Genomic DNA, 16,424 nt, shown 5'->3' on the forward strand with positions numbered 1-16,424 from the left:
GGGGGGGGGCAGTGTCCATCCGTTCATTAGTTCCAGAGGTTCAGCAACATTTACAGTCTTGTTTATGTGCCTATTGACTGATCAACATACATTACAACTATATTATTTACAGTCCACCCAGGACTTTGTTATCAATCTATGAACTCTTATTTGTGTATATACATTGTCAAAAAATGTATCTGCAAAATCTTGAGAAATGATATATTTAAAACACACCTGATGTATTGTGAGGAAAGCTGTGTTTCTTTGACCAAATTTGGAAGTGGGGCAAATCCACATTGCAGAGTTCTAGCACTATCTAAATATCTAAGACAGGGAATCATGAAATTAAAATTCAACATATAAGCATGTTTATGGCTGACCAACCTGCTTCATCTACAGGAACAGCACCATGCCAACGAAGTTTAGTATAGTACACAGTCCCCATAACAGTGATTAGGCACCTTCCCTTACAATTCTTTATTTCAACAAACTCTCTTGAGGACATCTTTGTATAAACCTAATTTGGTAATGGTAATCATGTCACTGATAAACAATGGAAAGGAAACATGAAATACAGTATCTATATGAACTGATCATAGCATTTCCAATCTTAAAGGCAACTTAAAAGTTATAATGCTATATATGTGCTTACTTGATTTGGGGGAGGGGACCAAACAGCGAGGTCATCAGTCCCATCGGATTCGGGATGGACAGGGAAGGAAGTCGGTCATGCCCATTCAAAGGAACCATCCTGGCATTTGCCTCAAGTGATTTAGGGAAATCACAGAAAACCTAAATCAGGATGGACAGATGCGGGTTTGAACCATCATACTCCTGAATGCAAGCCGTGTGTGCTAACCACTGTGCTACCTCACTCAGTAATGGTATACATTTTGTGATGCAATGAATATCAAAGGATTAACATCACTAGACAGACACTTATAGTACCTGCTATGCCAATATCAATCTACAACCGGTAAGGTATCTAGAGCTTAAACATAAAGTAACATTTTATTTTTATCCTGTTATATAAACAGATGTGCCCAAACAATGGGTCTCATGGTGAAGGAATGTGAAACTGAATTATGAGATCCTGGACTTGACACAATGATCCTTGGATAGGTATTCCCTGCACAGCCATCAGAATGCCTTTAACCTGCTTATCAACTTTGGGTCTAAATATATGTGACTTCCATGATGTTGATTCTTATGTCAATCTTCACACAAGTAACTACGTGCAGTTCTTACTACTGTCATACAATTTAGATAACCTTCTGACAGTCTCATGTGTGGCCTGGTACACAGTAACGATCCTGAGGTATACTGATAAGTGCATGGCTAATTCAAAGCTATGTATTCAGTTCTTTAAAATGCAGAATATGCCAGGGAACACTCCCGTACCTACACATTTTTGTTCTAATATAACTGAAATACAAATAAAATATTTCAAACTGCAGAAGTGTTTTTACTGATGGCTACTTATTGTTTCACACCTTACTAACTGCCAGAAATTCTCTGTTGTTCTCCATTAAATAATAATTTCATCCGTATTCCCTCAGTGTCAGGTGAGGACTCAGTAACAAAGTACTATCATTCATTTTAATGATATGGCCAAATGGAAATCTGATGTCACTTTACATATGATTTGATGTGCTGAGGAAATTCTGTACATGTACTAAAAAAAAATCTTTTGCATATTAGTTTGTGGAGAGTGTTGTAAAAACACTTTCAAATTAATTAATAATATCTTGAGTTAACAGTAATCTGTGTGCAATATATCATTATTTAACACACTGACTGCCACAAGGCTGCTGGCACTCACAGCAGAGGTTCACTCCTCTCACTGTGTGCCCCCACACACTCCACTCTGTTTACATGATCTGTAAAGTTGGGAAAAGAAAGTTTCCAGATGTTGAACAATGTACAGTATCCAAGTTTCCTGCACACCAGAGTCAACTAAATCAAGAAATACAAATCAATGCACATTACTGCATTATATATTTTACTAAACATAGTGGAGTGTGGTGCCACCAGTGGGCACATGGCATTGAGTGTAACCTTTGTTGTGCCCATTGGCATCCTTGTGGCAGACAACATGTTAAGGAGACAATAAGGCTGGATTCTCTCTCTCTCTCTCTCTCTGTGTGTATGCGTGTGTGTGTGTGTGTGTGTGTGTGTGTGTGTGTGTGTGTGTGTGTGTGTGTGTGGAGGGGGGGGGGGCAGGGTAGGAAACCATAAAAATTATTGTAACAAACATGGATGTGCTGGTACTCTGTAAAAAAGAACACAAAAAAATTTGTTTTCACTGGTAATAATACTCTTAACATTTTCTTCTGACTGGTGACAGTCAAAAACACTAATCTGTTAACATATCCTGTGTCTATCAAACAAACTATTCCTTCTTATCTAAACAAAAATGCAACATTGATAAGCCATACCACTTTTTAAGAAATAAGCAATGCCTTTACTTTAATCTCACAATATACTTTGTACATTAAAACATTTGTTTATAAATATAATATATTTAATAAAAAATGTGTCTCATGTACAGACAATAATAATCAATAAAAACAAAATGCTGGACTTTAAGAACATGGCTACAGGGCTGTTTTCAAGCAATGTATCAATAGTTTGATGAAAATAACAACAAATGGCAGTGAACATGTAGTTCTCAGTGTCCCATTGCAGCACACCAAGGCAAAGGGAAAGGAAAGGGGAGGGGGATTTTTTTACATGAGAAAAATAAAAAAAGCTAAATTAATATTTAAGCAGTCATATACATTAAAATATGTTCTTCTCTGTCATATACATTAAAATCTGTGGCCCAGTGTCGGCATACTACTTCAGTTTCAGTCCCAAATTGACTCTGAAGAGTCAGTGAGTATAATGACACCACAACACAATCATAAATATATTAACAAAATTACACAGTAACCAAAAAATGTACATAGAACATGCACCAACAAAGGGACCAAATATTAAATAAATATATCTAAAGTCTTTGTGCTGTGATGAGGAGAATTTAGACACACAACAACATCATTTAAACATTGTTGCACATGCAGCCATCTTATTTGGACCACTAGCTAGCACTAACACACTAGAAAGATGCACTGCTTCTTTTCTTATTACACATATCTTAAGAGCTTAACAATACTTTAACAGCCATTATTAAACATTGTAGTTGTCAATGTTTCTAAAAACAGAATGTTCCCTCTCCTGCCTCACAATTGAGACTATAACAAGAGCCACACTCTCTCTAAAGTATTACTCGTCAAAGCCAAATGAAGTCTTGGATGTAGTAAAACTTAGTCATACTACTAATTTCAGTCATATTCAAAGTATTGCACTTCGTTACTTAATTGCTATTTATGTAATTTAAGTTCCGTGTGGAACTATGATGATGAAGTCCCATTACCCTGAAGGTGACATCAATTTCTTATCCTTGTTACTCTGCTGAATGGCATGCTGAGTGATTTCATTTAAAGCAGCCGATGAAGTCCCATTACCCTGAAGGTGACATCAATTTCTTATCCTTGTTACTCTGCTGAATGGCATGCTGAGTGATTTCATTTAAAGCAGCCAGGACAATTTTTTCTTATTACTATTTTATTGTTATGATACCATTACAGAACAATTACATACTCAAACTGCAGGTTTGCAATATGTATGCTCTGGCAACTGTTGGTCTGATGGGCATAATCAGTCAATGGTGACAGAAGAAACACTAGATTACCAAATGCAGAATGTGTATGTAGAACACCAATAAGGATTATGTATCCACTGTATCTCTGCATTTCTTTGCATTCTTCAGTAAGAGAGCTTACATGTGGTGTTTACACAATATACTGCACTGAGGTGTCTGGTATTTTCTGAAGCTTGCCACATCTCACCCACGTATCTACCTTGTCCACTTAATGCTTTGCCTCTCCACTACTACAACAAAACCATTGTTAGTTCTACAACATAGTTTCCCCACTTTTTTCTGGAATAAAATTAATTCCCATCCCACTTAATAGCTTGTGAAGGACTATAATGGTTGGTCTACAATGCCCCAGTGTCATTTAACACCTTCATTTTTATTGATAAGGATTATCATCACCTAACTTGAACTGAAGATAAAACCAGAGTAGCTTCATCACTGTGTTGAAAAGAGAGACTAGGACAGACACCTCATACACTCTACTATTGATTCAAGTGGATGCTGTAAACCTCTATTCAATTACACAAACACTGGAAGACTGCCATGTACAGTAGTTAGAAGAATAGAAATGGACCATCTATTTCCTCTATTGTTCATGATATTCCATAGGCAGTTCCTGGGCAATTATTTTCTACACTGACATAAATATTGTTGTTGTTTGCTGCTTGAACTCCAAATTATAACTTGGACATACTGTGTGCAGCATTTCATGCAGCAATTGTTTCCCAACACTGACTAGAGTGTTCTGAAGCTGCTTCAGGCACATTTCTGAATCTGATTTAAATTATTTCTGACAAGATTCAAGCACAATGAGTACTGGATTCCAGACTTTAATTAAATTTTCCAATACAACCAACAATAATTTTGTTTGTCTCCTTTACTTCACTGTCCCAGAAGCACAGAACCTGCACCACAATAATGAGATCATTTCATCTCAAATGCGAGGCAATTCTCAGCAATAGCAAATTTACTAAGATGTTGCATGTTCTTCACATCCTCATTTAACATTTCTTACAGTCTATTCAGCATACAACATCCTACAGTCATAAGGTACACAGAACATACTCTGTCTTTGGAGGCCTAAAAAGAAGAGAATAAATGAAAAACTTGGTTTCATGACTATATCGGAACCTTTTACAAAACAGGTCAGTTACGCTTTGTTAAATATGATCTAAGCCTTTAATATCTGAATTATACTGCATATCACACAAGTGCCACATGCAGGTTTGACAAATTATAAAACTGTATCAGGAAGATATAATGACAAACAATATTACACCCGATTCAAGCAGCTAATTAAACTTGATATTAGCATCTTAGCACCAACACTGAACTTTTAGGACTGTGTAATAAAAGAGACATTGAGATTACTGTGCCAATGAAGGCATTCAATATGCTTAGATCTTTTGGAAGGAATATAAGGATTTAACATTCCTTTGATGAAAGAGGTAATTAGGTATGGAACACAAGCTCAGACTTGGTCAAAAATTGATAAAGTTCTAGCAAAAACCTTCTGTTACCTTAGGCAATTTAGGAAAACCATGGAAAACCTAATCTGGATGGCCAGAGAAGTATTTGAATCCCCCATCCCCACACTCTGCTAAAAAGTCAAAGTCCAGTGTCATAATCACTGTGCTGTCTTGCTTGGTGTATGTGCAGAAATTGTATGAATTTAATACAAAGAACACCAGGGGAGCAGACTTTCAATGAGATACTACTGTCAGCATCAGAAACAATCACGACAGTGCACAGCTTTCCCAGTTTACAGTTTGGAGTCCTTACAGCAAAAATTGAGGTCTTTCCTCAGCACAGTAAAAAAGACAGATGCAAAAACTGTTAAAATATTGCGAAAAATGACACTATCAACTTGGGTGCAAAGTCTAAAGCCATGATATAATAAGTTCCTTTCAGTTAGTACAGATGATAAAGCTCACCTCAGATTTTAATGTAATTTTTCATGTAATATTTTATGTACCATTTATGACTATGAGAGTACAGTATCACTACAGAAATATGTGAGTACTTTTTATAAATAATTAAACACTTTCCTTCTTTCATATTATAAGCTAGCTGAAAATAAGTTCAAGCCCTTATTTGTGTGTGTGTGTGTGTGTGTGTGTGTGTGTGTGTGTGTGTGTGTGTGTGTGAGAGAGAGAGAGAGAGAGAGAGAGAGAGAGAGAGAGAGAGAGAGAGAGAGTGTTTCAATTAAAGTGCGGCTGGTTGTCATGTATTTTATCATCACTTATGCATCAAATACACAGGACAAGTCATAAAATTTAAATTCTGGCTAGTACAGCATACTGCAGCTTTGTTAGCACTGATTCACTGAGTAATGTGTGAATGCACTTTTTGTTTCAATTCCGATGTGTTCTATTGTAACGGTTCAGTTTGTTACCCATGTTCTGTTCTTTACACTTCACAATTTATCTACTCTGGAAACCTTAAAATAAAATTGCAATTGGTCAGCTGAGCATGAGTGAAAACTTCGTCTTTACCCAAAAATATCATGTTTCCACAGAATCTTCATCCACCTTGTGCTGCTCCTGTAAACACTTCTTTTAACACGTGTGATGCCAAAACTACAAATAACAGCAAGCCATATGGCTACACTGTGTCGTGATGAAGCACGAATCCTCTAACTGCCTCTTCTACATTTGGCTTTGCCAAGTAACATAAAAACAGCAGCGAGTTCAGTTTGTACTGCTTTTTTGTTTTCAAATATTCTCATACAAACATCTAATCAAAGAAAATGTTCATATTAAAATTATGATGGTATGGTTTGTGTAAAATTCTTGTTACAAACTAAAATTAAAAGCAGTTTCTACATATATGCAAAATCATTACAGCAAAATTATTCTGCATTCTTACGTTTATTTGCATGTACACTTTTCTGACACCTCAAGGGACACTACATAAAATATATAGGGGCAAGAGAGAGATCAGCATGACAAGACGATGGAAGGTGGGTGAATATATTCCAGTAAGGAGTCCCACTGCTCTCCAATATACTGAATTCAATGCATCACAAAAGGTCTAAATTAACACTTTAATAAATGTAGGGGCAGAAATGTTGTTCATGAATAATTCAGCCTTTACTACACACATATCTGTTCACATCTTGGTCAATTAGACATACATGAATATTAATTCAAATACAATTTAAAATGTACTTCAGCATTTTATAACCTTTGGAATAAAACATTTTATCATATTCAGATAAAGTGCTTTATGTTGAACATTTAATAAGAATAGATATTTCTTTGACACAAAATTAATAAAATTATTTACAAAATGCTGAAGCTCTATATGCTCCAGTGTGCAGAGGAAGATTGTAACACTGCTGTACTTCCTTGGTGTAAGAAATAACACATTTCCACAAAGATAATCAAGACAGCTGCAGAAACTTTGGACATAACACAAATTTGCAGAATGCTTGAATTTATCAACCAAGCTTCACAAAAATTAAGATGATGTAACTGAAATGACAACGAGTCTAGATACCATCACAAATTGTTTCTGGAATTTATTTCTGGTTCGACTTAGAACTATTTGCACAAGTGTTCCACAACTCTCCAAACAAATGGCATTTTCAAGACTGGTCTTCTGGTTTTCTCCTTTTCGCTGGATTACCTGCTGTGGTAGTCGGTGGTTTTATTGCTGCCTGTCGTTTTAGAATGGCTGGTTTGGTTTGTGGTGTTGTATCTGAAAAGTGCACGATTATTTAGAACCTGCAAATGCATGCAATATTGACACTATCATAAGTGGCCGTGAGGTGAAAGCAGACAGACCGAGAATATTATTAAACATCAGAAGACTATGAGATGAATCTTCTATTTCCAGAACATGTGCCACTATGTGCAGAAGAGTAATATTCTCAGGGCAGTCACTGTTCACACATCTGACAGATGAAGAACTGAAGTGGCCAGCACAATGACATAATATGAAGAATCCTTACATTCCTGGGGCCCTTTATACAAAATCGAAGGAAGATATATCAATGCAGCTTTCCTGAGCAAGAACTTTCTCTGTTCTGTAAAAGTCCATAGAAGAAAAATAAAGGATTTCTGCCCGAAACTTTTCTGATAGATGTGTATGTGAAAATGGATCCTAAACATTTCTTGTGAATGCCTGTATAACACATATAAACATTACAAATTAAAGTACTGACTTATACTGTTACTACAATACTAACACCACATTTCCAGGAACAGTAAAAACCAAAACTCTAAAGTATCATGGTTGTGGCTCAAAAAGATATGCCAAAAGTAGTCTTTGGATTTGAAAAATATATCACAAAATGTTGAGCAACATTTGGGGCAGTAGCTAAAAATGAATTAATGCATGTCATTTCCTCACTGTCCATACCAACTAAGAAGATTTATTTTTATAGCTTTTTAGACAACTGTTAAAGACAGTATAATCAAAGCATCAAACACACAACAGCACCATAAAGAAACAAAAGTGTGTGTGTGTGTGTTTTTTTTTTTACATTATTTGTTAATAAATTACAGTTTTCACTGGGAGATATACCTCTTGAGAAGATAGAAAACTGACTGCAGACCTGTGAAATGTACTAATCCGAAATTCACTTTTAGTAATAAGTTCTACAGGCAGTCCAAATGCACACAGTTGGACGACTTCCAAATCTACCCTAACTGAATTCGGGTTTGTATTTAATTTCCTGTGAGCTCACTGATTAAGGCTACATATGTATGTTCGAGTCTTATGACTGGTGAAGGATGTATAAATTTAACAAGTCTAGCATTGCAAAAATAGCAGAAACCTACATCCACATACTTGTCTAACTAAAGTTCACTTAATACGATTCATTCTTTTAAGGCTGTGCTACCTTGTTTCCCTACTGCAAAATTAAGCTTTGTAATATTGCTATTTAGTTCTGTGTATTCCTACTTTTATGACTAAACTCTGGATAAAGTTAGTCATCCACACTTTAAGTAGCTCTTTCTGTAAAAGATAACAGGAAATACAGTTTGTCATAGAAGTTTTGACAGTAAAATTCTTCAGCAAACCAAAAGTGGTAGAGTGGTGTGGTTTACGGTAGAAACAGGGGTGAGTGATCTCAGATGATGAATACAGCTTTGCTTTTAATGATGAATACGGTTTGGCTCAGTTGCCTCTTGGCAGTGGTAGACTGAGGAGCGGGTTTCACATGTAGTACGATTCGAGATGTAGTGGCTCATCAAGCAGCAATACAAATTCAAGTTTTGCATTAAACATGAAAGATAAGACTCTAAGATGGTGAGCCTGATTCAGATAGCCTTCGGCAGGGGGTCATGTCCCAGCCAAAAATTTATGAGTGGCACAAGATGTCCTGGAAAGACCAAGAAAATGTAGATGACAGCCAGCAATTTGTGTGTTCATAAATGTCCCAAACAAACAAAAATATGGAGAAAGTATGAAACGATTTGAACGGGAACTGACAGTTGAATTAATAATGATAAAGGATTGCAATATGCTGATCTCATGTGTTTATCTAATTTTGAAACACTAATTGGTGATGAGAAATGGAGATGGTACCAAAAACGTGAACTGATTAACAGAAGGTAATCAGTCTGGTGAAGTGTAGCGAGTTGTGAGAAGGCCACACAAGTGACCCTAATACTTCAGGACCAAGCAGCAAGCAGGTAATGAGACATGGATTTTTGAGTATGAATATAAATCAGAGAGACAAAGCAGTAAGTGGGAAATGAAAAATTCACCTCACCTGAAGGAGACCTGCATGAGCACACCCAAGTTTAGGGCAATGCTAATAATCATTTTTGACTCCACGAGTATGACAGCAGTAAATATGTACCTCAAGAAGAAAATGTTAATTACCAGTTTTATACTAAAATCTTCACTCAGTTGTGGGATAGGGTGAAACACAACAGGAAAGACATTGTGAACAACTATATTTTGCATCACGATAATGGGACAGGCTGTCCACCCCTTGTCATGCAAGACTTTCTCATCAGTCAGTAACAGTGTGGCAATGCTACCTCAGCTGTCACACAGGCTTGACTTGGCACCACCCGACTTCATTTTGTTTCCCACGATAAAGAGAAACTTGAAGGGACACTTTCACAGGTTGCACTCTTAAGACTTTTAGACACTGCAGTGCCATTTCTTACAGACGCTCTGTGAATGTTAGCCAATGAGACACACTTTCTGCTGGAAAGACCCAGAACATGCTATAGTAGTTCCTGCTGGGATAAGTTCAAGGCACTAGTTTAATTTTATTGGGAATTTGTGTCATTTCGTATTAAATGAACGAGGTGTCCATGATAATGTTGTCTGATTTTCCTGAAGTTTATTCTCTTACAGCCATGTCAAACAAGAGTGTTCAAGATTTATTTTCATATCTGTGAACAGTGACGGGTTAAAGCTGGTAGTTTACTTTCAGATGTAATTATCAATGCGGATTTAACTGATGTGCTTTGCGAGTAAGTTAACCGAAGTATGTTACACTGAATTCAAACTTTTGTACTGCAGGCTGCAATCCTTCCACTTGCTGACCGAAAAAGCTAGTGAAACTAAATTTCATATGATCCATGTTTACTTCTAGTGTTCGCTTCATCTGTTTAAGCCTTCCTAGGAAAGGTATGACCTATATTTAGTAGTGGAAATAAATGCATGTCTACCAGATATTTTGAGTGCAAGATTTAAATTATTGCATCACCATGCAAGTTGAATTAATTAGTGATGTACTTAGCTGAAGGCACAGTTTTTGAAGAACCATCAGCCCCATTGAATGAAAGTTTATCAAATGGCCCCTAGCTCTAAATTTCCTTAAGTGCCTTCTGGTCTAATGGACTACTAACATTGTGGCATGTAGCACAGCATTTTGTTATCTAGTGTGTTTTTATTACAAAAACACGACAACAATTTAGAACCTGTGCTGTGTTTTTATGAGCCCAGTGCCAAGTTTATTTACATTTAGTTCAAAGCTTTAGAAAACATGATTAGCAACAGGTAGCCAGGACAGTGGTGTGCACACTACAAACCATAAAAACTGATGCATTTCTCTCACTCATAGTCTAATTTAACCCAGTTCCACATTAAGCTAAAGAGCTCAGTCATGCACGGAAGTCACTGTTAAAAATAAAATAAAACAGACAATACTTTTTGCACATAGAATTAGAAAATGTGTTCCTTTGACTTCATCAAGAATTGAATGATGTTTATAATATACTGAAGTGTCTGTACACCAGATTTAAACTTAAATCTTTATGGGAATAATAATCATAATATTTTCTGCTTTACTTTTTGTTGCCTTATAGTTCCCGAAAAAATTGCTTTATTACATTAAACAGATATGAGAAAAAAATAGGAGCTGTATTCGACAGAGCAGATGTTTATTACTGCTGTTTTTAATTCCAGATAGTGGCTGAATGGGATATCTGTGATCTTGTGGATTATGTTCAGGGCCGAAGAGAGGGAAGCGAAGCGTTAGTCATGTACAATGGAAGAACCACGAGCATGAGAAGACATACAGGTAAAGGTATCACACATTTGACTTCTACAACAGTGATAAAGAGAGAGTCAGGGACAAGTATGTGCAAGTTTGCATGTTGGATCTATGGTCATTCAACACTGTTAGTGGGGCAAGGTTTATTGGTCTTTCGCAAGGACTATATGATATTGGTGCCCAGTATGGCACAGTGGGAGAACAAGAGATTTTGCATTCTCCAAGAACTGTCTCTTGACATATACAAGATACTGTTGTTCAAGTAAGTGATAAGCGAGATCTTGCCTCAAGTAAAGAATGCTATTGACCAGAACGAGTGTTCTATGATGTGTGATCTTTGGACTGACAATTATCACGAAATACATTATTTTACCGTCACATCTAGTATTATTGCACACACTGAGGACAGGTGTGAACTGAGAAACAATGTGCTCTTCACAACAAAGTTTTATGACATTTCAAAAACAAGTGAAAATACTCTGTAACAGTTAAATGAAAAATTGTCTGAGATAGATATATGTCCTCTGGAACTAATCAAAGTGACATTTGTGATGGATCAAGGGCCGAACATAAAGAAAGATCTTCAACACCACAAATGTATGCCATGCATAGTGAACTGTATAAACACAGCATTAATGTAGACTCTGGATGACAATTCCTTAGTGAAAAAACTGTCTGATATTAATGAATCATCTACACAGTGCTTAGAACTATAGGATAAATGAAGCACTCCAGTTTGGTGGCAAGATTAGAAAAAAATTGCATACAGATGTTGAAACGTGATGGACTAGCATCATAAAAGCAAGTCAGAATTTTTTTTTTGTAATAGCCTGCATAGTTAAATTCCTTGAACGTTTTTAAGAGGTCAGAAATGACCTGGAGGATGAAACAGAATGGGCCCCGACTTTTGTGGTGCTGCGAGCATTTAGTTTACTAGATACATCTCAAAGTGAAGACAGCAAGGCACTAGTTAAATTGCTAAAAGGATGGGCAGAAACCTAACTAAAAGAGAAGGCAATTAACAAACTACACGATTCTCATTACATGGCTGTAGTTTTTCATCCATATTTCGAGGAGCTCTAAGTACTGAGTGAAGAGAAGGAAGAAAATATTTCCCAAACTGTTTATCAGAAGCTAAATATTGTAGTCTTGGAAAAAGAGGAAGAAGATCTCATTCCCTTTCCCATAAAGAAGTTCTGAAGCTGGCATTCATCAAATTATAAACGCATAAATGAACTTCATAAATATTTCAACATGAACGTCCCAAGTCATAATGTCAATAACGTTTTACTGTGTTGGAAGGCCAATGTCTGTGACCTACCCAAGCTCTTCAAAGCGGTGAATGAAATCCTCTTCATTAATACTAGCAGCACTGCTAGCGAAACAAATTTTAACATGGCAGACTTAATTGCATTCAGGAAGTGCTGCTGTATCAATCCTGAATGGAATGATTTTTTTTAAATTCATAACAATAAAAGGAACAAGGAAATTATTTTATGAAGACTACCATATCATACACGGCACAACACAAATAATCTGTGTAAATAGCCTCCCCATGCATAATACAAATGTAATATACAGGGTTGTATTCAGAAGTTTCTGTTACCAATAGATTTTTTGCATTCAAGAGACAGATGTCATGTACTGTGTTATGTTATCTTCAACCTCTGTTTCATTAACAGAGTCCATTTGATCACTCATTACTCTAATAGTTTTAATATTATTTTTTCATTTAAGTGTAAAGACGGTTGTTTCTTCCATTAAACAGCCAAGAAATGACTTCATTAACTGTGTTTGATGACAGGAGAGAAAAGTTTCACTTCTAGTCACACGCTCGATGAACAAACTGTGTGACCATTTCCTGCTTCTATGATATTTCTAAACACGATAGCACAAAAATTCAAAGGTCAAAATATTATGAAGATGAAATAATGAATTCATCAAATGTGTGTACATCACATGCAGTTTTCATCGCAGGCATTTGATTGCCACACTTCGCCAATTTCCTGTCTGGTGCAAGTATGACTGAGCCCTGTTGCTCATGAGTCCCTCTACTTGAGCCATGTGTTACTAACTGCCCCACTCTTATGCAGTTGCCATGCTCAAGAGCAATGAGTTAGCTTGATGCGAGTACTGACTCGACAAGTAATGTTTTTCATATAAGTTCATTTGTTCTGAAATATTGGCTTATCACACAAAATGGGGAAAAGTAATCAGTGCTATTTCAATGACAATGCCAAGCAACAAACATGACACAAAAGAATTGGTACAGCATTGCTGAGACAATATTGTAGCTGTTGGTGTGTGGGAGGTCTATTAGATGATACGCGTGCACATGTACTGTGCAAGACTTTCCCACGCCTGGTCTCTGTCTTTGCTGAGAAAATAATTCATTCAATGTTTATAATAAAAATAGAAAGTCCCTGATCAGCTGCCTGTGTGTACATAATATGCCTTGATCTGCTTATAGCCCCTGGAAATGGACAAGTTAATACGAGAAATAGTTGTCTAACCTCAATTTTCACCTTTTAGCACTGACTACTAGTAATGCTCCAATACTGGTACGATTCTTGATTTGAACACGATTTTTGAGCAGAGTTTTAAAAAAATTAGAATCACAAGGAGAATACTGGTAATTTTATTAGTATTCAACCCCTCATTAGTTTTTGAGAAAAGTAGCCAACTATGGACAGACAAAGTTTTCTTGTATTTATCTATTTTATTTGATATTTTGATACTATGTATCTTGAAATGAATAATACAAAAATCTGTGGGACTCTTAAAATTTTTCAATCTATCTTCAATGTATTAGTTTTTTTTCTCAAAATAATAGCAACGAAAAACAAAAATTCAGTTATTTAAGAAACTGGTTATTTTGAGCAGTTTTAATAGTCCGATTAAATTGGAGATGAAAATAAACAGTATTACTGAAAACCAGTTGTTTCAGAGATAACCGCTTTCCCTTGCTTGTAGTTGACACACTGTTGACTAGCACAGTTACATTCATGTGAACAGTGACTACTCTGCTGTGTTGTTACATGCATGCAGACATTTAAGTGGCAACATAGGGTATTCTTACATGTGTGACACTTTTATTTTTTTTGTGTAGTGTTAAACTGTGAGCACCACAGAGCCGGCAGTGCAGAACATTTCATACCTACACCACGCTGGCAGCAGGAGAGGTGCACACTGAATATTTTTTATCCTCCCATTCCCAACACCATTTACCAGCTTTAATAGAAAGGTGGAAGAATTACTTGTGTCAGTTGTTGCTGTTCTGCCAGGTATGGCATATTGTCAACCCATTTGTTAAGACTGCCTTGTTATTGTCAAGCAGTGCATGCTTATATGAGATTGTACAGAAGCTGAAGCCCTCTACCGACCCTGAGAAACTTAACTTTGAGAATTTTTCATCAGTTGCTCATTCAGTATTTTGATCATGAAACCCATGTCATGGTGGCACAGTTACAGTTCAACCTGCTCCACAAGTGCACTAGGTGTTGTATGTGGCATGGATCACCAACCTGCAAGGTCTCTTGCCCATGCATTGTTTTGCATGTTTCCAATGTGCTACCTCTTGTACCATCTTGCTAATTAGGGACATAATCATAGGGTCAACACCTGACCCAGAGATCCAAACTAGGGCACCGGCCTTGTCCAACCCTTCTTCAGCGGAAGTTGCAAGGATTGCTGAATCGCATGGACTTGTGACAGCCAAAAGGAACATACATTCCAACAATTGGCACATGTCACAGTTAAATGTGCATGGGGAATAGTCCTCAGTGCCCCCTGGGATGAACCAAGCAGCCTTGCCTTCTACTGAGCCACTGCAGGTCGATGCTGTTGACATGTGAGTGCACTGATGTCACAGTGCTGACTGTTTTTGCCCATGTTGGGCTCAGCAAGTACGCATAAATCACAGACTCTTACTCCCTGCTCACAACATTTTTCTGTCTTTTTGTGTCACTTTCCTTACACATCTGTTTCTGCTCAATGAGCAAGCCAGCCGTCTTGCCCCAATTGTAATTTGTTACATGTTCAACAGGACTGTCCACACGTAGAAGCCATGTTTGGGGTCTGCTGCAAAATACGCAATTTGGCAACAGTTCATGACACTCAGCGAGCCACAGAATGGTCACTGAACGCTCCAGTGTCTTCCCTGGACTCAGATGCCACCTCCAATATGTCCCAGCATTTTCTGCTGTAGTTGATAGCGGACAGGTGACTGACTGAGTTTCAGGTAGACATAGGAGCAATGGTCAACCTAATTAACTTAAGATACATACTGGCCCTTGGGCTGCCCTAAACTGCAATGGCAACTACATCGAGTTGTGTCTCATAGTAAACATGACAAATTCTCCCTCACTGCACATTACACAAACGTAAAATGGCAACTTGTGTTGTTAATTGTGAACTCACCATTCGTGTAAAATATTTTTGGGTCTTGTCCCTAGGGGTGTGCATCTCAAAGCCATTTATTTGTCAGCACCTATTAACCTGATGGAGCTTCAGTTCTTTTTTGGACAGATTTTGTATTATACCAAGTTCATTCCCCAAACCGTGCACATCTGCCATCCTCTTAACCAGCTTCACCAAATGGGCATCAAATTCGCCTACTCTGTCAACTGTCAATAGGTTTTCACAGTCCCTCAAGCAGTGTTTGTGTTCCACTCTCTGTTTGACTTCTTTTACGCCATGTAAACCTTTAACCCTGGCATGTGAGACATCCCAGTATGGCACTGGTGCGATTCTTTCATTTCAGAACCTGGATGGCACCAAGCAGCCCATCGCTTATGCATCAGAGATGCCTTCTTTGGTGCAACGTAATGATTCACTGGTGGGAAAGCAGGAACTGACCATAATTTACAGAATTTAAAAGTTTCACATTTTCTTATATGAGGCAAAGTTACTATTATCACTGGGCACAAGTGGTTTTCTTATTCAGCCCACATTCCAAACTGTCAGATAGGACTGCCCACTGACGGCAGAGGTGCACTCTCTTCCTCAGTAATTATTGTAATGACATTTGATACCTGTCCACTGCCTGGCATACAAATGCGGATGCACTATCATGATTGTCAGTGGGACTGGATTCCAAGTTCAAATGACATGAGGCTCTCGTTTTTGCTTCAGATGATACCTTGCAGCACATTTTGATGGATTTTCCTGGCCATGGCCACCAATCCACTTTTCCATAAAATTGTTTCAGCTGTATAGATGGGATGCCCAGAATGCACTCTTTTGGGAGTGGAATTGGCATGGCACAAGTGT

The 16,424-nt window shown here is 37.3% G+C and overlaps 1 protein-coding gene and 1 long non-coding RNA gene across 3 annotated transcripts in view; one reads left to right on the plus strand and one right to left on the minus strand.

Moving 5' to 3' along the window:
• The window catches only part of LOC126184962 (host cell factor 2), a 284,341-nt gene that overhangs the window by 7,698 nt on the left and 260,219 nt on the right, over positions 1-16,424 (minus strand). Inside the window, exon 17 of one of the 2 annotated variants that reach the window (XM_049927656.1) lies at positions 5,781-7,387. The exons of the other annotated variant lie outside the window; for it this stretch is intronic. Coding sequence (XP_049783613.1) covers positions 7,275-7,387 — 113 coding nt within the window. The 3' untranslated portion in view covers positions 5,781-7,274. Of the gene's footprint in view, positions 1-5,780; positions 7,388-16,424 lie in introns of those variants that run through there. 2 annotated transcript variants of the gene reach the window in all.
• On the plus strand, positions 2,303-4,759 carry LOC126184963 (uncharacterized). The gene is made up of 2 exons (XR_007536915.1): positions 2,303-3,407; positions 3,499-4,759. It is a non-coding gene; the product is annotated as an uncharacterized LOC126184963 (long non-coding RNA).

This window comes from Schistocerca cancellata, chromosome 4, assembly GCF_023864275.1.
Source record: "Schistocerca cancellata isolate TAMUIC-IGC-003103 chromosome 4, iqSchCanc2.1, whole genome shotgun sequence".
Taxonomy (NCBI): Eukaryota; Metazoa; Arthropoda; class Insecta; order Orthoptera; family Acrididae; genus Schistocerca; species Schistocerca cancellata.